We start from the raw sequence: 26,520 nt of genomic DNA on the forward strand, positions 1-26,520 counted from the left end.
ATTCATTGTCTTGCCCAGTCCCTCTCATTCATTTAGCAGACACTCACTGAGTGCTTACTGCTGCCAGCCCTGGCCAGGGCATTCACATACATAATCTCATTTACCCTCACCACAACCCTCACAGGTAGATATCATGAACGTTTCCATTTTGCAAGTGGTGACCTTGCTCAGAGAGGTGAAGTAACTTGGCCTAGTTGTAGGTAGCTAATTGCAGGTCTGAGATTTGGACCCAGGTAGCAGTGACACCAAAGTCTTTTTTCTGTTCACTATGTCAAGCTGCCTCCCAGGTGCTCGGAAGATAGTTGATAGAAGCGTTGAGTTAATGAATGACCCAAAGGACTGCAGTTTGGATAAGCACAATTTAGCCACTATCAACAATGCACAGGAGTAAAGCAATGACATTAAGATTGTGTTAAAGAGATGTTATTAAAATACAAGTGTTGATATGACGCAATGAAACTTTCTGGAGAAAAGATCTGAGCTCTTATCTTCTTTACTGATGCTCCAAAAAAGGGCTCTAATCCCTTTTGTAATATGTAATCTTTTTCTAATATGTAATCTAGCTATCTTCTTAAACTTCCAAGTCCTTTTCAGCTCAAGTACTATCCTGGACTCAAAGGCCTAGGAGACCATGACAAGCATCTAAGCATTTCCTTCCCATTTTCTGGGCTTGGTTGCCACAGTGAAATATAAAAGTGACAATCTGATAACCATCTCAAATGTACTAATCTTATCAAGACCCGACAAAAATGTATTACATCAGCAGAGATGGAAATGTGATGACCCCAGACTAATTTCAAGATGGATGACATAAAACTCAACCTCTTAAAATAAAGAAGACCAAGTTTTGAGAGGGCAGGCAGCTCAGAGCTTGCATCTCTCCTAACTATCAAAGAATTTTGAAACAATTACTAGATTCTGTCACCAACCCAGGAAACTCGGGCCAAGAAGTTCTGCAGTCTCAGCCTGCATGTGTCTGAATAGTTCAAGCCATCACTTTCCATCACACAGAGGTTAGTGAAACTGTTTCCTGGATTACTAGTCTGTGAAAAAAACCTGTCACAGAACCTCTTACACAATAAATTAATGATGTAATAATCACCTAATTCCCCAAATATGCAAGTTATCAATATCTAAATGTGAAAATGGACAAAAGAATTTTAAAACCTCGTGTTGTGGCATTATCAAAGCAGTATCTGAAGTATTTCTTTGATTATTTCACTGAAGTACTGTTTCAATCAATGTAGTGAAAATTCCACACACTTACGTATTTAAGAAAGCCATTTAAAAAGGCCCATTAGCCCCAAGATCCATGTGGAGGCAGAGGCCAAGAAGCTGTCACTGCCAATTCTTCATACTCTCAGATCTTTTCATTGAGGGTTCCTGCCTGTTGACAGGCACACACAGTCTAACTGCGAAAGCTTTTCCCCAAGAAAGTTATCTCGGGCCTGACACCATCTTTAGAGACACATGCAAACTAGCATCAAGGAATTCTCTTCAATGGTGGGCCACTCTCCCACGCACTTTATAGACGTGCCAGTAGCATCTATGTCACTTTGCTCAGCCTAAGTGGGGAGCCACACAGAGCCACCAGACCCAGGCCTGGTCCCATCTGTGGGTAGAGTACTTTGCTTTAGTGTTCAAAGAGCAGAGGGCTGCCCTCTGTTCTCCCCTCTGCCAAAGCCGTTCCTGCCCCACCTCTCCTAAGGGGTTAGACTGAGCGAGAAGGCCACAGCATTCACACCAGGCCGTAGACAGAGCAGCATTCTCAGTTAGCAAACCTGCTCCCCCTGGTCAGGAGGAAAAGTAACCCTGATAACCGGGGATTAAGACAAGGGGATGCAAGGGAGGGAACATTCCAGGGTGAAATTTAAAAAAAAAAGAAAGAAAGAAAGAGAAAGAAAGAAAGGGGGAAAAAAAGAGAGAAAGAAAGGAAAAGAAAAAAAAAAAGAAGAAGTGGAAAAAGAAAAGAAAATGCACAAAGCCCATGAGGCTGTCTGGTTAAACATGGGTTAGAATCAGGTACAGAGCATCACACAGGAACTCAATGTCTTGGCAAATCCAAAAACCCCAGGTAAAAGGTACTGGGTGAAGGCATTTCTGTTTGTGGAAAGCAGAAGTTTCCTTCTTTCACCACTTAATCTCATATTTAATTTTTTCTTTTTTTTAATCTATTTGTAACCCAAATTTAAACCATCAATCATTTTTACCTGCCCAGGATTTTTCTCTTTCAGGAGTCGAAAGAACAACAAACATGGGGTCCAAAAAGCCCTTTCCCGCAGCCAATTTCAATCAGCCCTTCTCTCCCAGGGTTACGGGGTGCCCAGAGCAGACATTCCCAGCGGGACATGCCACACACAGCAAGTCACCAAACCAGACTGCATTAAAGGGCTTCCGGGGGACTTACTTGTACTTGTGCTGGTTCCAATCGTATTGATTGTGGTGGGGACAGATGAAGATGAGTAGAGGGGCACGTGGCCGTTCTCACACCCCAGACTTTTGTCCTGCCAGTTGGAGGCGTTGATGCAAATCCCAGAATCCCGAGAGTTCTGCCACCCATTAAGCTTGTCATCGGAGTTCTGTCTTTGGTGATAGTAGTGCGTCTGCCCATAATCCACAGAGTCTGAGCGGCCTCGGTTCTGGCCGCCAAAGCTGGTCGACGTACGGTCCTCCAAGTGGTTCAGCCACATGGCCAAAGCACTGCGGTCTTCCAGTGAAGTGGCCGGATGGATCAAAGCGTAGGACAGCAGCTGCCTGCTCTCCTCGATGTGCTGGTTGTGTTCAATGGAGTGTGCCAGGATTTTGGGCAGCAGTTTCATATACTCTACTTTTGCGTCGAGGTTTCCTGGCTTCAGCAAAGGCAGGTGAGTTAACAGGAGGGAAATCACTTTATCCTTGGATTCCTGTTGCCATTGGTTAATGATTCCTGAAAAGGAAAACAGGCAGGGCAAATAAGCAGATACACCACCATGGCACCAAGCAGCACACTGTATAAAGAGAACTCCTGGGGCCTGCAGTCTCAGTCTAGGCACCCGGGCTAAATTTTCTCAAAACAGCCTCTGCCTCGAGTGGAGATCTGACCTGAGGTTGTCAAGGGGCACTGACTTCAGTGAAACACTAACACTCTGAGGTGTTTGCTCAATCTAACTCTAATGCAGGTCTCCAAAGAGGCTATGACCACTTTGGTACAAATGAATACAATTTACAGCGATTTTATTTCTTAGGAAAGTCTAGGCATACCCTCAGATAGGGGAATAAAGAATAAGAAAATCTCCATGGAAAAATGAGTATAATTAAGGGTCCGTATTGTAGAGTCCTCAAAGGCAAAGCTGCTTTCCCTTCCCTAGACATCCCTGGAAAGTGGGTGGAGCCCTGGCAAGTGCATTTGTGTGAAGTGGGTAAAACCTCCTAGATGGAGAAATCTATCAGGAGAAAAAGATGCCCCTCACCTGGGTGAAGCCTGCACCTTCCTCATGAGAAGCTGACTCAGAAATCGACTGTGATCTCAAAGCTAGAATTAACAATGAACCCAAGATGGGTCCAGTGGCATCTCTGATCACACATGCTAAGCAAGCTATTTTTCTTTAAGTAGAGAAGATCTGTTTGGTTATTTTTATTATGGTAAAATATACTTTTTAAATATACTTAATGCTTGCCATTTTAAACATTTTAAGTGTACAATTTCGTGGCATTAAGTACACTTGCACTGTGGTACAGCCATCCCCACTATCCCTCTCCAGATCTTTTTTCTTTCCAAACTGAAACTCCATATCCACGAACCACTAACTCCTCATTCTCCATACCCACAACCCCTAATGACCATTATTCTACTTTCTGTTTCTATATATTTGACTACTCTACTTATCTCATATAAGTGGAATTATAAATCGGGTTGGCCAAAAAGTTCATTCAGATATTTCTTAAGATCTTCTGGAAAAATCCAAATGAACTTTTTGACCAACTCAACAGTATTTGCCCTTTTATGACAAGAATATTGCACTTAGCATAATCTCTTCAAGGTTCATCCATGAGAATGTTTTCAACACTCTTACAAGGAATTCCTCTTATTCCCGACTACTCAAAACATAAACTTCTTGCCTTTACATACACATGGATTACCCAATGGTAATGTTAGCTAGTAACATGGAGTAATTAAACAGGGGCTTCCCAGGTGGTACCAGTGGTAAGAATCCGCCAGCCAATGCAGGAGATGCAAGAGACATAGGTTAGATTCCTGGGTCAGGAAGATCCCCTGGGGAAGGAAATGGCAAACCACTCCAGGATTCTTGCTTGGAAAGAATCCCATGGACAGAGAAGCCTGGCGGGCTATAGTCCATGGGGTTGCAAAGAGTCGGACACAACTGAACACATACACACACACAAACATGGGTTAACAGTACACTTTGCCTTAACTAGCCTTTAAGAAGTAGTTTGTTCAGCAGACTGATAGCTATCCATGGGACCTGGGATGATAAGAAAGAAAGTTCTCTGCCAGAAAAGTCATTCCTAATACCTAAAGACCTGAACTCTGGCCCACTGATGACTGTATAAGGGCTAGAGCTTTCACAAAGTATCTGCAAGTTTGAAAAGGCATTTCTGGAATTTAGCAGAAGGGCTTCATAATTCTAGTGAAGCACAAACACATCAGACCAAGCTCAAGAGTCAGTGTTGATCATGAGCTACAAATGCACCAGCTGCATATGATAAGGCCTCTCAAGAGGAAGGGGTATATTCAAAGAACAGTATCAAGGGAGGAAGGCATGGTATGTCATAAAAGAATGTGGGCTTCAGAGTTAGGCACACAAATCCCAGCTCTGCCACTTAATCGGCAATGGAACTTTGGTAAGTTCCTCAACCTATCAGTCAAGAGTGCTACCAACAGCACCTGCCCCTCCTTGTGTTACAGGAATAAATGAGGTAATGTAACAAAAAGACCAGTCAAGTACTTGATGATAGAAATAATTCCTTCTATTTGTCTCTGCCTTAGTCAGGCCCACATTAGAATCATGTTGGGTGGTTTCCGATACCAAGTTTTAAAAATAATACAGGCCAGAGATGATCCAGGAAAGGCCATTAACCATTTTCAGAGTTGATACAAAGCTACAGTAATCAAGACAGCATGGTATTGGCACAAAAACAGACATATGGATCAATGGAACAGAATAGAGACCTCAGAAAGAAACCCACACACCTATGGTCAATTAATCTTCAATGAAGGAGGCAAGAATATACAATGGAGAAAAGACAGTCTCTTCAGCAAGTGGTGTTGGGAAAGTTGGACAGCTCCATGTAAATCAATGAAGTTAGAACATGCCCTCTTACCATACACAAAAATAAACTCAAAATGGCTTAAAGACTTAAACATAAGACATGATAACATAAAACTCCTAGAAAAGAATATAGGCTAAACATAAATCATCCAGTGTTTTATTAGGTTAGTCCCCCAAGGCAATAGAATAAAAGCAAAAATAAACAAATGGGACCTAATCAAATTTACAAGCTTTTGTACAGCAAAGGAAACCATAAACAAAACAAAAAGACAATCAACGGATTGGAAGAAATATTTGCAAATGATGTGACTGACAAGCGCTTAATTTCCAAAATACACAAGCAGCTCATACAACTCAACAACAAAAAACAAACAACCCAATTAAAAATGGGCAGAAGACCTAAATAGACATTTCTTCAAAGAAGACACACAGCGGAACAACAGGCACATGAAAAGATGCTCAACATCACTAATTATGAGAGAAATGCAAATCAAAACTACAATGAGGTACCACTTCCCCCAGGAGAATTGGCATCAATAAAAAAGTCTACAAATAACAAATGCTGGAGAAGGTGTGGCGAAAAGGGAACCTTCCTATACTATTGGTGGGAATGTAAGTTGGTGCAGCCTCTCTGGAAGAGAGCATGGGGATTTCCAAAAAAAACTGAAAATAGAGTTGCCATATGACCGAGCAATCCTACTCCTGGGATATATGTTTGTACAAAACTATAATTTAAAAAAAGTGTACCCCTATGCATAGCAGCACTATTCACCATAGCTAAGACATGGAAACAATCCAAATGTCCATTGAATGATGAATGGATAAAGATGTGGTGCATATATACAATGGAATACTACTCAGCCATAAAAAAGAATGAAATGATGCCATCTGCAGCAACATGGATGGACTTAGAGATTGTGATACTAAGTGAAAGGCAAATACCATATGATATCACTTATACATGGAATCTAAAATATGACACAAAGGAACTTACATACAAAACAGAAACAGACTCGGAGAACAGACTTCAAGTTACCAAGAGTGAGGAGGAGAAGGGTGGATGGAGAGTCTGAGATTAGCAGATACAACTTTTATGTGTGGAATGGATAAACAACAAGATCCTACTGTATAGCATAGGAAACTATATTCAATATCCTGTGATAACCCATATGGAAAAGAATATGAAAAAAGAATGTACATGTAGGTAAAACTGAACCACTTTGTTGTACAGTAGAAACTAACACAGCATTGTAAATCAACTACCCTTCCATAAAATAAAATTTAAAAAAAATTTTCAGAGTTGGAAGAGGTAGAAAGTGAAAAGGTGAAAAATAATGGGGTTATTGAGCTTATAACTGAATATGAAGAGATGCTTTACTTTTTTGAAGTAGGGATCTCATAAGGAAATAGACAGTCAACTACTTGAAACAGAAGTCTTCAAACTGAAGCATGAGAGAAAAAGATTGGATGTGGAGAGTAAGTGAAGTGCCAGCATGACAAAAGACCCAGAAAAGTCACCAAGGAAAGCTCTACAACTTCCATCTTGGGGGCTTGAAGAATAGAGACAGATGATCCAGCTAAGCACAGTCAGATAAAAATATAATGCAAGCCACATGTGTAACTGAAATTTTCTAGTATTAAAAGGGGGCTCTCCTGGTGGCTCAGTGGTAAAGAATCCTCCTGCCAGTGCAGGAGACGCAGGTTTGATCTCTGGGGCAGGAAGGTCCCTTGGAGAAGGAAATGGCAAATCACTCCAGTATCCTTGCCTGGGAAATCCCATGGACAGAGGAGCCTGGCAGGCTATAGTCTGTGGGGTCACAAAAGAGTCAGACATGACTTAGCAACTAAATAACAACAATAACAGCATTAAAAGAATAGTAAAAAGAGGAGGTGAAATTAATTTTAATGATATATTTTATTTAACTGTTATACAATTATATATATCACTATATTATTATTTTAACTTGCAATCAATATAAAATTATTGATGAAACAGTTTGCATTCTTTTCTTTGTACTAAGTCTTCAAAATCCAGGGTACACTTCATATTACCAAAGACAATTTACAGATTCAGTGCAATCTTTAGCAAAATACCAATGACATCTGCACAGAACTAGAACAAATAATTTTAAAATTTGTATGGGAACACAAAAGACCCTGAATAGACAAAACAATCTTGAGAAAGAATGGAGCCAGAGGAATCACACTGCCTGACTTCAGGGTGGCCAGGCGTGCTAAGTCACATCAGTCATGTTTGACTATGCAACCTTATGGACTTGTAGCCCAGCTGGCTTCTCTGTCCATGGGAATCTTCAGGCAAGAATACTGAAGTGGGTTGCAATGCCCTTCTCCACCCTAGCTTCAGACTATACTACAAAGATATAGTAATCAAAAAAGTATGGCACCAGCACAAAAATAGACACATAGATCAATGGAATAGGTTAGAGTCCAGAAATAAACCCATGCACACAAGGTCAATTAATTTACAACAAAGGAAGCAATAATATACAATGGAGAAAAGACACTCTCTTTAATAAGTGGTATTGGAAAAACTGGACAGCTACATGTAAAAAAATGAAATCAGAACATTTTTTAACATCATACACAAAAATAAACCCAAAATGGATTAAAAACCAAAAATGTAAGACCAGAAATGATTAAACTCTTTAGAAGAAAACCTAGGCAGAATACTCTTTGACATAAATCACAGCACTATTTTTTCTGGATCCATCCTACCGCAGAGGAAATAAAAAGTGAAAATAAAATACACAAGACCTAATCAAACTTTTGCAGAGCAAAGGAAACCACTGACAAAATGAAAAGACAACCCACTGAATGGGAGAAAATATCTGCAAATGATGTGACCAATAAGAGGTTAATTTCCAACATACACACACACACACACACACACACACACACACACACACACACACACAGAGTTCATACATCTCAATATCAAAAGAAATTTAAAAATGGATAGAAGAACTGAATAGACGTTGTCCCATAGAAGAAATACAAATGGTCAACAGGCACATGAAAAGATGCTCAATACCACTAATCACTGGGGAAATGTAAAAAAAAACCAAAAACCACTATGAGATATTACCTCACACCTATCAGAATGGCTATCATCAAAAAGCCTACAAATAACAGAAGTTGGTGAGGGTGTGGAGAAAAGGGAATCCTTATACACTGTTGGTGGGAATATATACTGGTGCAGTCACTATGGAAAACAGTATGGAGCTTTCTCAAAAAACTAAAAATAGAGCTACTATATAATCCAGAAATTCTACTCTTGGGTATATATCTGAAAAAAAAAAACAAACCCAAAACACTAATTGGAAAAGATACACGCACAATGTGCACAGAAGCATTATTTACAGTTTTCAAGGTGTGCAAGCGATCTAACTGTTCATCAACAGATGAATGGATAAAGATGTGGTATACATACAATGGAAAACTACTCAGTCATAAAAAAGAATGAACATGGATGGACTTGGAGGGTATTATGCTAAGTGAAATAAGTCAGACAGAGAAAGACAAGTACTGTGTGCTATTACTTATATGTGGAATCTTTAACAGGACAAACTAGTGAATATTAGAAAAAGGAAGCAGATTCAGATATGGAGAACAAACTTGTGGTTACCAATGGGGAGAAGGAAGGGGGAGGGGGAGTACAAGGGTAGGAGATTAAAAGGTGAAACTATTGTGTGTAAAATAAGCTACAAGAATATCTTGTACAACACAGGGAATATAGCCAATGTTTTATAAGTGGAGTGTGAACTTTAAGAATTATGAATCACTCTGTTGTACACCTATAACTTACACAATATTGTACATCAACTAATTTTTTTTTTTTAAATCCAAAGTGTGCTCTGCCACTGACAGCACATCTCAGGTTGGGTTGGCCACAGCTGAATGCCCAGAGGCCATGTGTGGCTGGTGGCTACTGAACTGGCTAGCACAGGGCTAGAGACATTCAGATGGGGAAGGGGGGTGGGAGGGCACAGATGACCTCAGCAGGTCCCTCCAAGGTTCCTGACTCTATATTTAGCAAATTGCCACCTGACACAAGACAACCCTTGTGCATTCCAGTATATAGCCTTTCTTTTAAAGTTGCTTTAAGAGATGAAGAAATCACCCATTCTAATTTTCTCATCGATACATTTCCAGCAAACACCCGGCATGTTTTAAATTACAGATATGCTTAGGATGAAGATAAAGTCTATTCATTAAGCCCAAGGAACTAAAGAGTCACTGGCAAGCAAAAGGGCCTGAGAAGAAGGTGAGTCTATGCCTGATGCCAACATTGATCACATGTAGCCAGTGGAAAATGGATGTTTAAAAATGAAATTTGGGAACAAGCTTTAATACGAATCCATGAGGCTAAGGAACTCCCTAGCTTTTTGTGAGGTCACTTCCCTGTTTGGGTAGTCTACCCTTCCACAAAAGGTCAGCCTAAAAAAATCAGAAACAAAAACAAAATGGAAATAGGACTCAGAGTACAAACTGAACATCTGATCTCCATGTAAGCCCGCTCTGCCAGGGGTTAGCCTGGGATCCAGGGGAGGAACAAGCACAGCAAAGAGGAAAAGAAAATCAGAAGCTGCTGCCCCTGGTCCCTTCCAGGCCTGAAATGCTTCTTTCCCTACCTTTGGGACAGGGCTGCTTGGATGCTGTGGGGCTATGGCATGGCCAAGAAGACAACTATGACTTTTATTTACTGCCTCTGGGAACATGGAAATACGATGGCCTTCTGATGGCCAACTGGATCAAACTGTTTCTGCCACTGCTCCGGCTGCCCTGCTGACGGCTAACAGTACTCAGTGTTTTCTATGTGCTAGGCACTCTTCTAAGTTCTGCGCATGCAATTCCTCATTTAATCCTCAAATAAAGCATATGAGACAGGTCCTATTACAGTCTTACTTTATGGATGGGGACACAGAGGCAGACAGAGGTCAAGTAACCTGCCTCAGGTTCCCCAGTTAGTGAGGAGGCAGAATGAGGTATGCAAATTAGCATAAAGATACATATTGACTATCATGCTAGAGGAGCTTGGCTGTAAGCTAAATACATTAATATTTACAATACATAACTAATTATATGCTGCATATATAATTATATACTGCATCTATAATACATATGTAATTATATAACACATTAAAATATAATTATATAGCATGTAATTACATATGAATTGTTTATACCTGAATTATATTTACAAATATAATAATGTAGAAATATTAAAAGAATACATGGATCAGCAGAAGAGTTGGGTCAGCTGTGGAAGTATAGAAAAAAAGAAGTTATAGAGGACTGTACTTTTTGTGGTTTTAAAATACGTCCACTATGTCTTTGACAGTCCTCTCCAAAAGGTGGAGCCAATCAACTCCTTCTAGATGCAGGCTGTAGTTAATGAATCACTTCTATCAAATGGAACGTGTTAATTGCAGAAGCAATAGGGTGTGACTTGAAGGACTGGGTTATAAGCAGGATTGCAGCTTTTACCTTGCTCTCTCTTGGGTTACTCATTCTGGGGGGAGCCAGCTGCCACGTTGGGAGGATACTCAAGCAACTCAATAGGGAGGGAGGTCTGATGGTAAGGAACTAAGTCCTGCTGCCAACAGCAGTACCAACTGGGAAACTGAATTCTTGGCCCCAGTGAAGCCTTCAGGTGATTATATACCAGAGAACATCTTGAAGGACCCTGAGTCATATTCCTGATCCAGACAAACTGTGTGTGATAACACATTTATGGTTGTATTAATATTAAGCTTCTAAGTTTGGGGTAAAGATAACTAATACACCTATCCAAGTGCCCCTCTAGGAAAATTAAAAGTCTTAGCCCTTTGGCTTTGAGAAGTTCTGTCCTCTGAGTAAAGTCATCCTCAATTCTGAGCTGGACTCATGAAGCTCACCAGTTGCCACTAAATGCTCCCCTCATCTAGTGTCCCTCATCCTGGTTATCTGCTCACCAAACAACCTCTTGACTATGATAGCACTCCAGGTACCTTCAGGGAGAGGATGAGCTGACCATACAGATGAGGGATTTCTAGATTCTGTGATGATGATGATTTTTCAGGGCAACTTAACAAGCAGTTAAGGAAGATGTCTCTTCCTGTGGAGCCCTTCCTGTGCTGATTATATGGACTGTGAGTACATCTTGTCCCTCTGAGTACCTGAGATCCCTCCTCATGGTGTAGAGTCTACTTCCCTGCTTTCTAGGTAGTACTGAATCAACCTCTCAGGGGAGTATTCCCAGGTGCTAACAAGAGAGAGAATCTCCACCTTCAAATAGAAGCCAAGCAGGCATGCAGGACTTGGGATGGGAATGGCAGGTCCTGCCCGGTTGCCCACTGGCTTTCTTTGTAGCATACACACTACTTTCCAGGGAGAAGGGACCTTTACTGAGATGTGTACTCAAGGGATTCTCTTTATTGAGAAGACCCAGGGATCCTCAAAATATTCAATCAATCACTTCCATGATGCACTTTCTATTATTATTCATGCCAATATCACCCTAGTCAGTCAGACAGTCTAGAAAACAGAAGTCCAAGAACAAGGTTCATTCTCTTCTCAACTCTCCTCTATTACTTCCTCTAAATATTTCCTCTATTATTCCTCTGGATAAGAAGCAGAGATAAGAGTTTGCTGGATCTCTTAGGTGGGCAAAAGCTAATGATTTATAATGTATAAACTGGTGACATATGAGTAGTAAAAAAAAAAAAAATCCTGAAAGAGCTATGATTAAAGACCATGAGGATTAGGAAACTGTCCCAGTGATTCTTGGAGTGACAAAGAATGTGTTTAAATACCAGGTCTGGTATTATTACTACACAATGGTATGTCAATGTTTAAGGGCTCCAGTTGTTAGTAAATTACCCTTAAATTGCTATTTTATTATACCCTTGTTTTCAGTTTAATAACATTTACCATAAAAGGGTTTCTCACAAGTGTATTTAGGCAATTTGCTCATGCGAGAAATGGCTGGAAATTAAATGCACACATTCAAGAACTACGGGTTAAATAACTGTGCTAAAAGGCAGAAATACCAGTGGGTTTTAAATGGTCAAATGCTCCCTGGAAGAATTTGTATTATAAACTCAATCTTAGAATATCATGTAATAATGGCTTCTAAAGGCAGTACTGCACAGATCAGGAACAGGACAGCAGGAACACCACACATCATGCATGTGGCAGGGAGGGGAGCTGAGAGGGCACCTAAAAAACCTGGGGGAAAATGGCAAACACCAACATGGCAAATGATGAGATTCCTGTGTCGGCACCTGCATTTGCCTACTGTCTCTCAAGCGATCCTCTTGAGCTAGAGATGGCTAAAGAAACATCCCCATAATGTGGGGGAGCCCAGCAAAATATGTGGATTAGCCCAGCTATGACAGGGGACCCAGATAACATGGGGTTACTGAGCTCCTAGAACTGCAGACACAAAGGATTGAGAAGATGGAAACCTCCTCCTATTTTTAAGGAGGGTAATTGCTGGCTGGTGGGCCCCAAGGATCCCTGCCTGTTGGTCTTCAGGCCCTTGTGTAGAGAACGGTGGAGGAATTCTGAGATTAGGTCACAAAAAGCATCGCAGCTTCCACCTCACTTTCTTGGTTCACTTGCTCTGGTGGAAGTGATGGTCATACCAACTTATGAAGACACTCAGGCAGCCCCGAGAGAGGTCTGTATGGGGAGGCCTCCTGCTAACAGTCAGCACCAACTTGCCAGCAATGTGAGTGAACCACCTTGGAAGTGAATTCTCCAGCTCTAGTCAATATCTGGATTGCAACCTTGCAAGAAATCTTAAGCCAGAACTACCCAGCGAGACAATCCCAAATTTCTGACCCTCAGAAAACTGTGAGATAAATGTTGTTTTGTGAAGCCATTAAGTTTGGGGGCAATCTGTCATACAGCGATAGTTAACTAGTACTAGTAGCTTCATGTTACTTGGTAAAAAAGAATCACTCGAGAATGCTTCTGCCCTTTCAGCTTACTGGAAAAGTCAGGGACCTGTGTGGTGGACTCTACAGCCCAGTATAACCACCAGCAATTTCTCTAAGAACAGGACAATGGTTAGGTGCTAGTCATTCATAGGCACCTGACTGTCCACAACGGGCAAGAACCAGGTACCTCTGACCCCAACAGATACCTACAATGACCCCCCTCTGCTCCCAAGCCATCTTGTCATCTCTTCAATGAGGAGTTTCCATCTGAGTCCTTATCTCCCAGGGATGGGCATGGCTGGCCATTCCAGGAGGTCTTCTTTGCTCCTGAGCGATCCAGGCCAGCAATGGATCTCAGCCCAGGTCAAGTTAGGGCTGGAATTCACCTTCGGGCTTCTGACCTCCTTCTGGCAACGACTAGCTCTCCTAGGTCTGAGGCTGTCCCTTCCCTGAGGGCACATAAGATGGGCCAGCTCCCCCAACCACTTGCCTCAATTCTGACTCTGGCCTGAAGAGTACGCAGACATCTCCTACAGCTAAATCTCCAGCCCAGGTTAAAACATCTAAAACTGAACTCTTGCTTCCACTCTCACTAGGTCTGCACCTTTGGTCTTCTTATCTTTCTCAGCACATGGCTTTTCCATCTGCACAGGAGCTTAGGTGGAAACCCTGGAGTATCCTTGACTACTCTCTTTCACACTTACACTTTATCTGTTAGCAAATCCTATGTGCTGGGTCTTCAGTATATATATCCAGAACCTATTCTTTACCATGCTTCTGCATTCCACCTCCACACCCCGCAAACAGTCTGTCATCAACACAACAAGCAGGATGATCTTTTTATACAAGAAGATAAGTCATGTCACTTCTCAGATCAAACATTCCAATAGTAGAAGGCAGAGAGTAAAAGCCATATGTGTGGGTGGTGTTCAGTTGCTAAGTCATGCCTGACTCTTTGTGACCTCACGGACTGTAGCTCGCCAGGCTCCTCTGTCTGTGGGATTTTCCAGGCAAAAATACTGGGTGGGTTTCCATGTCCTTCTCCAGGGGATCTTCCTGACCCAGAGATCAAGCCTGCATCTCCAGAGTCTTCTGCACTGACAGGCGGACTCTTTACCACTCTGCCACCTGGGAAGCCCTGAAAGCCACAGAGAGGCCTCCTAGCCCCTCCGTGTTCCAGCTTCACTTCCTTCTACAGCCCCAGTCCATCCTGGCTCCTGTGCTGTTCTGTACATGGCAGACTTTGCCCTAATCGCCAGCCTTTGCACTGGCTGTCTTTCAGCCTGGAATGTTCTTCCCTCAGATCCACACTCACCCTCCCTCAGCTCTGTCTTTGCTCAAATGCTACCTTCTCAGTGAGACTTTCTCTGCCCACACTTTTAAAACTGCCCACATCACCCCCTCACCGCACACGTCCTCATCCCCCTGCCCTGCTTTACTGTTCTCCACGGCATCTATCACATGACTTGCTGTGTGCCACACTGCCTCCATCTTTCCCTACTAGAACAAAACCTCACAAGAGTAGTGATTTGTCTCCGTGTTCCCTTGCATTGTTGCTGCAGCTGCTGCTAAGTCGCTTCAGTCGTGTCCGACTCTGTGCGACCCCAGAGACGGCAACCCACCAGGCTCCCCTGTCCCTGGGATTCTCCAGGCAAGAACACTGGAGTGGGTTGCCATTTCCTTCTCCAATGCATGAAAGTGAAAAGTGAAAGTGAAGTCGCTCAGTCATGTCCAACTCTTAGTGACCCCATGGACTGCAGCCCACCAGGCTCCTCCATCTATGGGATTTTCCAGGCAAGAGTACTGGAGTGGGGTGCCATTACCTTCTCCTTTCCTTATTAACCACAGTTTTAAATGGCTGTATAAAATTGTCCCCAGGCCTTTTGTTTGATAGTGGTTTTATTAGACTTTGGGGTTTCTTACTCAAAATCTGAGGTACTTCCTAGAAATTTCCTTTAAAAAAAGACTAATGGACCGAGTGACCTGCAAGCAACAGAAGATGCCAACTGTCACCTCAACACTGTTCTGCCACCTCTTTCTTGTTTGATTCTTGAGGAATTCTGATTAGTATTAGCTTTAACATCAAATAAATTAGGAATATGTAAAAACGGGAAATAAAATGATTAGCTCAGTTTTCAAAACCTTTACTCCATCCCCCATTTCAATATTCTACTTAGGATGGAAAATTTCCCCAAGTGCTAGAAAACAAAAGCGTAATGGGTGCTTTTTCTGCTTGTAACTGACACCAATTAAAGTAATCTTCGTGATAAAGATTTGTTAGCTGAGACAGCAGAATTAAACGCATTTAATACAACTCTTTGGCAAACATCTGTTGAAGAAAGAGACAAAACCAGTGCCAACAGGGTCGTGTTAAGACTGTTACACGTCCCAGTTCTTTTGGCCATAAGTGATCATGTTAAGATAAAACCTCACAGGAATGGGTCTCCAAAGAGTCATATATTAATAAATTAGAGATGAAGGAAATGTTACCTTACTCTTGACAAATCCAAGGCAAATCCTTGCAAACCACATTCGGCTAGTTTTTTTTTTTTTTTTTTTACCACTCAAAACCCCTTCGAGGATAGGCTATAAATGTTCCAAAAGCAAGAGGTTTTCCCACTCCCTAATCTTCAGTGCCACTCTCGCCCTCCCAGACCACCACTGACAAACCCCACATACCACAAAATGACTCTCCAATCATATTTCAGAATAATAAATTAGCAATCCTAACGCTGACCTTACAGAGGAACAAAACAGGCTCCGCACTCCTGCACTTAGAGGGAGGCCTTGCTCTATAAGAAGCAATGGAAACAAGGGCCTGAAAAGAAGCACACTGTGGTCCAGGGAGCCACTTGCAATGAGCTTTGTTACCGAAGAACTCCTGGACCAAAATCCTTGGCAATGTCCAGATAAAATCAATGAGGGAGTGTCAGGAGGAATGTAAACAGGCCAAATCACAAAGCAGTAATCTGTGCTTGATCCAGCAGACCCAACTGACAACAGCCGTTTCACACAATATTCAAACCATTCAATCCTAAAGGAAATTAACCCTGAATATCCATTGGAAGGACTGATGCTGAAGCTGAATCTCCAATACTTTGGCCACGTGATGCAAACAGCTGACTCCAAACGCTGGGCAAGATTGAGGGCAGGAAGAGAAGGGGGTGACAGAGGATAAAATGGTTGGATGGCATCATCGACTCAGTGGACACAAGTTTGAACAAAACTCCAGGAGACAGTGAAGGACAGGGAAGCAGGCCAGGGGGTTGCAGAGTCAGATACAACTGAGCAAGTGAACAACAACACGAATCTGGCAAGAGCCAGAGTGAACCATCTCTGAGCACATGGAGCCTTACAATGTCTTGAAGTGACCTTGGACTATCGACTCACTAGGTCCCACACTTTCTAAATCCATGAGGAAGTTGCTTGACAAAAAACTTCCCATTTTGAGAGATGAGAATCCAAAGTGTGAGAGTGAATGTGAGTGCCCTGGGATGTGTGCAAATGTTATCACCAGTGAACAGCACACACATATGCCTAACATACCCATGATGGGGAAGTTGACAGTAAAATGTATGCATCACTCACTTAGGTAGGAAATCTTAGATATATGTACAAGTTATTCAGCAGAGGACAGAATGGACAAATATGTGAAGGTAAGATATTTAAATCCATGGTCACAAATTCACTGTTCATGTATTCAGAAAAGGGGCCTGGTTAACTGCTCAAGGACAGAGTTGGGTGACCAACCCTAGGACAGAGCCAACCCCGCCCTGGAGTCCTCATTACCCACAGCCCTGCAGAGGGAGTTAGAGGCACACCGCCCTTTTGGGATCTCTGGAGCTATTAGCCACCTCCAGGAACTTATGCAAAGGCAAGCAGAAAAGGCAGGTTATTTTCACCCCTTACTTGTGCACTGAATGCATTTTCCGGTTAGTAGGTCTGTTGAGGCAATCAGACAGAATGAGACGTTTTAGATTTTTTTGAGGAGAGTTACTTTTTAATTTCTGTGGTCCTCTCGGCCAGGGAGGTCTGAAGGAAAAAAGGTAGGAAGAACAGTGGTAAAGGATGAAATTCTCTAATCAGAAATGAGAATGGCCAAGGCCATTTCCCTCCTTCTGGGCATCTCACTGTGAAATTAAACAGAGTCGAAGGCTAGTGGCTGGACCGGAATCAGGAGGACTGACCAGATGAGGACACTCTGCTTTAGGAGACTTTGTGGGAACGTTGCAAGAGGAGTCAAGAGCTCAATGTCTGTGGACAAGGGCCTCTTGATCCTGCTTCCTGAGTCTCAAAACGTACCGTCTAGAATTCTAAACTAAAGGAAGACACGAAAACAGTGAGTGGACTTAGGCCACACTAGTTCAGAGCAGGGAGTGACAGAAGCCGCCTGTTTGGTTTTAATCTGGCTTTACACCACCACCTTTGGAGGTGGATGTATTTATTAATCCACTGGATATTTATCTTTTGTCCCTGTCCATGTACGTGTCCTGGTTCTATGATCCCACTTTTTCAATGGGGTACAGGGTCAGAGAAAAGTTTTGTACCCCATAGAAATATCTGTAATACAAAGAATTTGGAAAAGAGTTAGACTAGAAGGGTAGAGAAATGCTTTTAAAATATCTCCACCGATAGGATAGGCAACACTGTAAGGAGCAGAATCCATTTTCTAAAAATAACCCCAGAGAACAGATACATTCATATGTATGGCTGAGTCCCTTAGATGTTCAGCTGAAACTATTACCACATCGTTAACTGGCTATACCCCAGTACAAAATAAAAAGTTTAAAGTTTGAAAAAAAATAATAAAATAACCCCAGAACCTCCAGGAGACCTCCAGCCAGCATCTAACACATTATTTACCAGAAAAACATGAAGAAGAGTTTAATCAATTATGATTATAGCAATGGAGACTTAACCGTTGGGTGTTTAAATCTTAAGAGATTATTATTTATTAAGTATTCTTTGCTACAGATATGCCCTGTTTAGGTCCAAACTCGTTCCCTCCTCCCTGCCATCATCCATGACGTGGTTTAGGAAGCACCTCCTTCCTTGAATCCTATTGATCTACTCTGGCCCTCACGGCTTCTCTCTACCACATTGCCTGGCTCAGTGACACACAATACTCTTTCTCTTCCATTAGACTGTTGGCTCCTTGAGGCCAGGGCCATCACCTGCTTATATGTCTATTTGCTTGCCGAGGTCATTGCTGATCACACATGCTTGCTAGACCAAACTGGACAAAGACACTCACGCTTTTCTATCAATCACAGCTGATGACGCAGATCTGTTCCTTCTCGGCTTCGCTGGCCTCTGGTTAGCGTGCTAAGGGTCAACAGCAGAGCTCTCTGGACCAGAGCAGAATGGTGATGGGACACCGAGGCCCAGCAGAAGGGAAGGGCTGGCCTTTCTTCATAAGTGGACACTATTTTCATATCAGCCCCCTCTCAAGGGTCTATCCGCTCTGAGAGCTCTTCCTACCCACCCACCTCTACACACACACACACACACACACAGAAGTAGAGAAGCTGAGTGGCCTGGAGACTTGGATCCCTGGACACAGGTTATAAGTACCTAAGATAGGCTCAGTTGTCTTGGGGCTCCTTTCTGAGGTATTCACTTCCAAGAACTGTAAGAATACCAGGTGCTCTAAGTAACTCGAGGGAAAGGAAAAGAAAGATGATAAAGCTGAGTGACTGAGAGCAGATTCCAGCTGTATTGTCTGGGTCTGGATCTCAACCTTCCCTTTAGTTAGCTGTGTGACCTTGGGCAATTCTGTACATGTCAGGGCCTCTTCCGGAAGATGGGATGCGTCACTGGACTGTAGTACTGTTTGAATTATTTAATCTGTGTAAAGCACGGAGACCACGGTCTGGCCCATGGTGAATGCTCGCTAATTGTTAGCAACAGTCCCTGAAGGATGAGGATGTGGCTCCATGGGACCCTCCCTTACAGGATGGGGAAGGGAAGAAAGGGAGGTTCTCCAAATGTGGGGGGCTGCACACCTGGGAACTTGTTAGAAATGCAAATTCAGGGCCCCTCCCTAAATCTACTGAAATCAGAAACTGTCATTAAAAACCCCTTCAGGTGATTCAGATCCAGGCTTATGTTTTGAGACACACTGGTCAAAAAAGCTAAGGAAAAATCATGGCCTTCATGATTAAGGCACCTCCAATTTCCTGTGCTTGGGATGATCACAGCATAAGGCTAGTGTGAAACTGGGTGGGAAAACCAATTTCTTACCAGGAGAAGGGCTGAGAGGGATTGATTCAAAGGGCAGCAGGAACCTATATTTAAGAGGAATTTGTTGGATTAAACAATTAACTAACAAATAAGCCAGCAAAATGCCATAACATTTCTGGGACAGGGCTGATTTCTTAAGTTTTCCATTCATAGTCATCTAGTCAAATAAAAGGAGTGACAGCACCTTCCAAGGCTACACAGGGGAGTCAGGATTTGGCCCAGGTTTTAAGAGTATTTTCAAAGCAAGAAACAAAGATTGACCAGGCCTGGGATGGCTCGTGAAGACAAAGAAGGTGAAAATTCCCGTTGTAAAGCATCGTTCCCATAGAGTCACATGCCCACAAACCACCCCCACAGCTAGCTTCCCAGAGTTAGGGGTGGCTCCAAGGAGGAGGGTGCAGAAGGGTCTGCAGGAGACCGAGAGGAGCCTAGACCACAAAACCAGGGCATTACCTCTAAACGGTTGCTCCGGAGAGCCGTTTGGTGAAGAAGTATCAACTCACAGGTCTGACAATGAATCACGGGACAGATGCAGCAACAGGAGCAAAATTCACTTGATTAGAGGACCATAATATTTTGCTGAGTTTGGAGGAGGGCACAGACGCTGTATAGGTTATATGGAGCTGAACACATTACAGTTGAAGCAGATGTTAGGTGAAAAAGCTGTGAGTTGCTGGAATGATCACATAAGGGATTGCTCCATCCCCTCCCTCTACACCTGATCCTCCTCCTTTTCTTCCCTCCTCTGGTGTCCACTGGGCACAGATCAGCATTATTGAGTGTCCAGCTGGGTATTGTGATGTCAGAGGCATTACCCACAGTGGACATGCCTGAAGAGACTAGCTGCCCAGCCATGTCTGGGGACACATGGTCCTGATTTGAGTTCCCATGACACCACGTGACACCACACTTCCTCCCTCTACCCAACCACATCTCACATCTCCTACATCTCCAGAAGTCCTTATCCTCCCCTCCCCAAATCAGTATGGTGCTTCAGGGAAACCGAGGCACAGAGAAACTCATCAAGGTCAGGCAGCCACGCTCTGGTACGGCCACGAACATTGCCAAAGCTTCCTGACCGCCTGTCCACACCAGTCCAGGGAACCCGGCTGCCTTTTATAGAAAGTTTCCACACACCTTCTATTCCTAACCCCGATCACAAGCATCGCCGGTCTGCATGCCTCCGAAGCACCAGCCGACTCTGTGTCAGAGCCTTAGTAACGCACCTCATTTAGGACCATGAGCACAGCTTGTTTGCACAGGACACTGAATTCCTGATATTCTTCTTGGGCTGCTTTTTGTTTGTTTGTTTTTATTTCAAACACAGCCAACTACTCAGGCCTTTATATATCAAGAAAGCTGACTCGATTCTCCAAGAAAAATCAGCAGCTTACCACACACGATTGTTCTTGGTCATCCCCAAGATGCCAAGAATGTCAAGAGTCTGCAGTTTGGGGTTAGGAAAAATATGTTGTTCCTAACAGACCACAGAGAGGCAAGACCCAGCTTTTTTGTTTTCATTTTTCTAGCTAACCGTAACAGAACTGAGACAATGAAAGATAATCTATAAATAAATACACAGATATGTACATGTACACACATACATATACGTATTTTAAAGTTATCAGAGTGTCTTGACCTTGAGATCTAAAATGGGTAGTCTCTGGAAGAAAAGGAAGCAAGATCCTTAGAATAAGATCTGCATGTGAAGGTGAAAACAGATATATAACCTTCAGCACATGGCTTGCTCCACTACTCACTGAATAGATTCCAGGGCCTAAATTAAGCCTCAGAAAGCACACATATGGGAAGAACTAGCTCATGTATAAAACAACTGATGGGCTAAGACAGGGAGCTCTCACCAGCCAATAAGGTAACTTGGTTTCTCAACATGACAGAAGTGCATTTCAACCGTGTAGTAAATAAAATGAAACTTCACTGTACACGAGCCCCAGTGCCCCCATGTGACCCACCTCTGCCGCTGCCTCATGTGACCGTCCTCCCAGCTTAGAGCGTAACCAACTCCCAATGACCTGTAATAACACCATTCCCAAATTAGAGCTCTCAATTTGACTTGGCCTCGGTCCCTCCCTTAAAGCAAAATAAAGCATCCGTTTTCTCTTTTTCACATTCATAATACTCTCCTTTTGGAGTTGCCAACTCAAACCCTCCTCCAGTCAGATTGAGCCCTTCCTCTATTTTTTTTTTTTTTTCTGGTTAGCCAAAGAGCCTGATGGAAAAACACCAAGAGACAAAAACAAAAACAAAATCAGATGAAAATTCCAAGTAAGTGACATTCAGCTGGAAAAGCGATGATTCACATGCAAATAAAAATCTCCCTGAATTCGCTGTTATATGACGCAAGCCCCTGGCTTCGACATAAAAAGGGCAGAATGAAATCACCCACAATTAAACTCACCCTGGAATACTGGAATTCTCTGGCTAGGCCTCCCCAATTAATGATAAGAAAACCCCCCACTGTAACGGAATGGAGCTAATTGTGTTGGATCCCAGGGCATCCCCATCTCAGCTAACATTCACTGCTGGACACTCCCTGGTTCAGCTTTCCTCACCTGCCCTCAGCTCTGACCTGGACGAGCAGGGCCTACAGGGAGATGGGGCTCTGGTCTCTCAAGGGGCAGCCCTCCTTTCTGGGAAGACATCAGGGGAATTGTGCTGAGAACCCTGGCCCTCACACCCACACCCGGGGAGCTCTTAGTCACGCCCGGGAGCTCTCCTCAAGACTAAACAGAGCCTTGGTTGAAGCTTTGCAGCATCAGCAGCCTCTGATCTCAAGTTCAGCCAGAGAGTTCAGCACGTCACCTCCCCTGATTGACAGATAATTTATCATTCCACTTCCCCTTTTTCTCCAGGGCAGAGGTGGTCGGACACCACCTTCTTTTTCTCCACATGCTTGCCTTAGAAGGCACACTCCATCCACCTGAGAATCACAGAATCTGAAGATGGAAGGGCCGTCAATGGCTCTCTGGTCCTTCCTTTACTAGTTGTGGGGCTTCGACCTTTGTTCCTCCTTGATGGTCACCTGGTCTGAGTGTCCCCCTAGCTACGGGGAGCCCACTTCTGCCATCAAAGAGAGTTAGAATTACCGAAACCCTAATCCACCTCTCTGCAACTTCTTTTCGTTCAACAAAGGTCAGTTCTTCTGAAACTACAAAGAATAAATCTATAGATACTCGCACATTCACGTTCATAGCAGCATTTTTCACCATAACCAAAAGGAACCCCCAAATCCATTGACAGAGAATAGAGAATGGATAAACAAAACATGGGTCATACATATAATGGCATATCATTCAGCTTCTAAAAGGAAGAAAATTCTGACACGTGCTACAGCATGAATGAACCTTGAAAACATTATGCTAAATGAAAGAAGCCCCATATAAAAGACAAATATTCTATGATTCACTTACATGAGGTACCTAGAAAAGGCAAAATCATAGAGACAGAAAGCAGAATAGTGGTTCCCAGGGATTCAGGGGAGGGGAGGTGCTGTTGTTTAGAGTGGTATACATATATGATGGAATATCACTTAGCTATAAAAAAGAACAAAATAATGCCATTTTTTTTTGGCATTAGAGATTGTTGGATGGACCTGGAGATTGTTATACATAGAAAGACAAATATCATATGATAGCTTATATGTGGAATCTTAAAAAGAGGGTACAAATGAACTTATTTACAAAACAGAAGTAGAGTCACAAATGTAAAAAAAAAAACTTATGGTCACCACTGGGATAGTGGAGGAGGGATAAACTGGGAGATTGGGGTTGACATACACACATCACTAGATATAAAACAGAGAACTAATAAGAACCTGCTGTATAGCACAGGGAACTCTGCTCAATACTCTGTAATGGCCTACACGGGAAGAGAATCTTTAAAGAAAAGAGTAGACCTATGCATATGTGTAACTCATTCACTGTGCTCTACACCTAAAACCAACACAACACTGTAAATCAACTACAATAAAAAAATTTTGTTTTTAAGTGTAGAGTTTCTGTTGGGATGATGAAAAGGTTCTGGCAACAAAGAGCGGTGATAGTAGTAAACACTGTAAATATAATTAACGTAATCGAAATGCACACACGGAAACTTTTAAAATGGCATGTCTATTTTATTATGGAAAAATAAGGGAAAAATTAAATCAACTTCCCCTTTCACAAGATAGCCATCCCCGGACATTTTCTTTTTCAGCCTTAAAACCCCCAGTTCCTTCTAATAATCTTGAGATAATATGATTTCTAGACCCCATGACCTCCTGGCTCCCCTTCTCTGAGGCCACTTGCTGTCTCCCCAGGTCTCCCTCAGAGGCACCCAGTTTAGTCCCCAGTGCAAAGGTACACAGGAGGAGCCTACTGACTGCCTGTTTTGGCTGCCAGGGCAAAAAGGTCCAGGTTCAAAAAACATGCCCTATTCCACCCCCACTCCCCTGCGGCTGCTTCCCCAGCTCAGATCCATTTCCCAGACAGCTGTGGGCAGTTGCAGCTGAGAAGTGAAACCAGCAGAGGCAATTGGCGGAGGGGTGAGTGGGAGTCGGGGGCAGCATCTCAGCTGAGCACACTCTGGCCTTTCCACATATTTGCCTCATTTCTTGTGGGTGTTCAGCAAATGGATACGGGGCAGACATGGGAGGCATCTCTCTCCAGGCACTCAGGGATGCCTCTCATCAGCTCCCACCAGAACCCACCAGCAGCCTGTGGCCAGCATTGTGGGGTTCAGGCACCCCAGCTAGACCAGCCCCTCTCGGACCATCTGGAAAAGGTTTGAAAGTTTGAAGCAGGAAAGCTCCCTTTTGGATTTTAAAGTATGTTGAAACCAAGCAGCCCGGGTGTTGGTCTGATTCCACAAGTGAGTAATCCATTTCCTGAAAGTAAACTGCTCACCCTTTGGAAGTGGACCAGGGATTTTGGGGTGCCATTTGAAATGTCACTAGCTGGGTAAATATTTACTGGCATAAGCCATGGAGCTTTTCTAGGAATGTCAGTTAATTTACGAAATTAATGACCCTTAAGGTGGCACCTTTTAAAAAAGTCAATTTGTCTTTTGTACCGGGTGAGCGGTTTTATGCCCGGGATGGGGTTATTGAGGGGAAGGGAGCTCCTCTGCCTGCTTAGAATAACCACATAGAAATTAAAACCAGGTCTGACTTTAAAATATCTACCTTCTAACTTTTTTTGACTCCTGATCTATTAAAATCAGAACCAATGATGGGTTGACTTTGGAAAACTCCGTTTTCTATGACAATCATTTGCCTGGAGTTTCAAATGACAGGATTTGAAAAATCCCCTCTCTGTAAGTCCAGAGGCCTCGAGGCTTCCATAGAAAGATCTCCTCTATCCCCTCTTACTCAGAGCTGTGCACATCTGGGTATACCTGGAGACGTGTCTCCCGTTCTCCTGTGTGGAACAATTTAGTCTCCAACTAGGTGGCTGGAAAAAAACCTTTTGCATTAAAGAATAAAAAGGTTATTTCTTTGGGGCTCAAATGATCACTTAAACAATCCTTTCAAAAAGACTCCTGTGTTTCCCACTTCATGAAACAGGCAGTCTGCAGGAAGGCATCTAAAGTTTCTGATTAAAACTGTGCAGACAGAGGACTGTTTTCGGAGCTCTGCTGGGAAGAGGAGGAGTTTGCATGTGCGGCAGCCTCTGATGTAGGAATAAATCAAGCTGAGAAGCGATTCTCAGTGGAACAATCACAGAAGTTTATGAAGCTGATAGAGGAGAGGTTATTCTGGATTCCCCATCTCACGCTCAGCCTCCCGTTGGCACTCTTCAACCTCTCACAGAATGAGTCCTTTTAGTAGAGAATCTGAGAAAGTTTGTATGTGACTGTGTTGGGCTCAGGCATCACCACTACCCACTGGGGTCTTCCTAGACAGAAATGGGGGTTTCCCTGACTCCGCCATGGTCCTAGCATGGACTTTGTTCTGCCTGACAGCCACTGGTGCCTAGGTTTTAGGGCAAACCTATAGTATCCTAGAATCAGATGCCATCTACCTGCTATTCCATTCCCATCAGGGGTACCCCAGGAAGGATATAACTGTGGCTCCAAGAGATGATGTTTCTCTCTCAGTGTTCTGGAGTCTGAGCCCATAAAGGCCAGAGCAGTCCCTGCAGAACCAAGCACAGTGTGATCACTTGGGTACACAGCTGCCCCAGGCAAAGCCCACCTCTAACAGCACTGCCTGGTGGCTGACCACGGAAGAAAACAATATACTGGGTGCCAGGAACACAGGCTTGGCAGTCCGGACAGCCAGCAATGCTGAAAACGTTTTCCCTTGTTCATTCATTTCCTTCCTTTCCAACTGGCCAGGCCTATGTATGAGGCAGTACTGCTTAAACAGAAGTCACCGAATGCCTGAAAAATAGGACTGGGCTGTCCTGTTAGTAGAGTAGGAATTTGCTCTTAGTTTATTTCCTTTTATGCTTTAATTTGGCACATGTGTATTCTTCATCACATTATCTTTTTTATTTATCTTTTGAAGAATGCAGCCACAGTCAGAGTACCGATCTGGAGCCGGTACTCTCCAATAAGCCATGGCTTATTGACCGTGTGCTGAGAAACTCCGTCTTCAAGACTTTTGGGGACAAAAGTAAATGCTTCAAATACAAGTGATGGCCAGTAAACATTAATCAGCAGGGTCACTGGGAGTTGGGAAATGTCAGAGAGATTTTTAAGCTGAGTCTTCAGGGGGGCTGTGTGATGGGAGGGGCTCTGGTTGAGCCTTAGGGGGTCCACATATGGGGTGTGTCCCCTGGTTACCATTGGTACCAGTGCTCAACAGCCCCCAGGAAACCACCTTACTCTGCTGGGTTGGCCAAAAAGTTTGTTCGGGGTTTTCTGTACCCTCTTATGGAAAAACTTGAACTTTTTGGCCAGGCCAATATTTTCTGTGATTCTCTCCTGTACAGATCTGGCCTGGGGAGATGGAACAGTCACAGAGGAAAGCAAATGCGATCAAACAGAAGAAACAGGAGACCGACAGGGCACCCAATAAGCCTCAGGTATTTCTGTTGCTCCCTGAGTCCTGGGCATAA

At 43.2% G+C, this 26,520-nt stretch overlaps 1 protein-coding gene across 2 annotated transcripts in view; it reads right to left on the minus strand.

Moving 5' to 3' along the window:
* The window catches only part of SAMD4A (sterile alpha motif domain containing 4A), a 223,376-nt gene that overhangs the window by 82,598 nt on the left and 114,258 nt on the right, over window positions 1–26,520 (minus strand). For both annotated transcript variants that reach the window (XM_068964588.1, XM_068964587.1), the window contains exon 3: window positions 2,408–2,926. In XM_068964588.1, the coding sequence (XP_068820689.1) occupies window positions 2,408–2,926 (519 nt within the window). The remainder of the gene's footprint in view (window positions 1–2,407; window positions 2,927–26,520) is intronic.

This window comes from Capricornis sumatraensis, chromosome 2, assembly GCF_032405125.1.
Source record: "Capricornis sumatraensis isolate serow.1 chromosome 2, serow.2, whole genome shotgun sequence".
NCBI classification, from domain to species: Eukaryota; Metazoa; Chordata; class Mammalia; order Artiodactyla; family Bovidae; genus Capricornis; species Capricornis sumatraensis.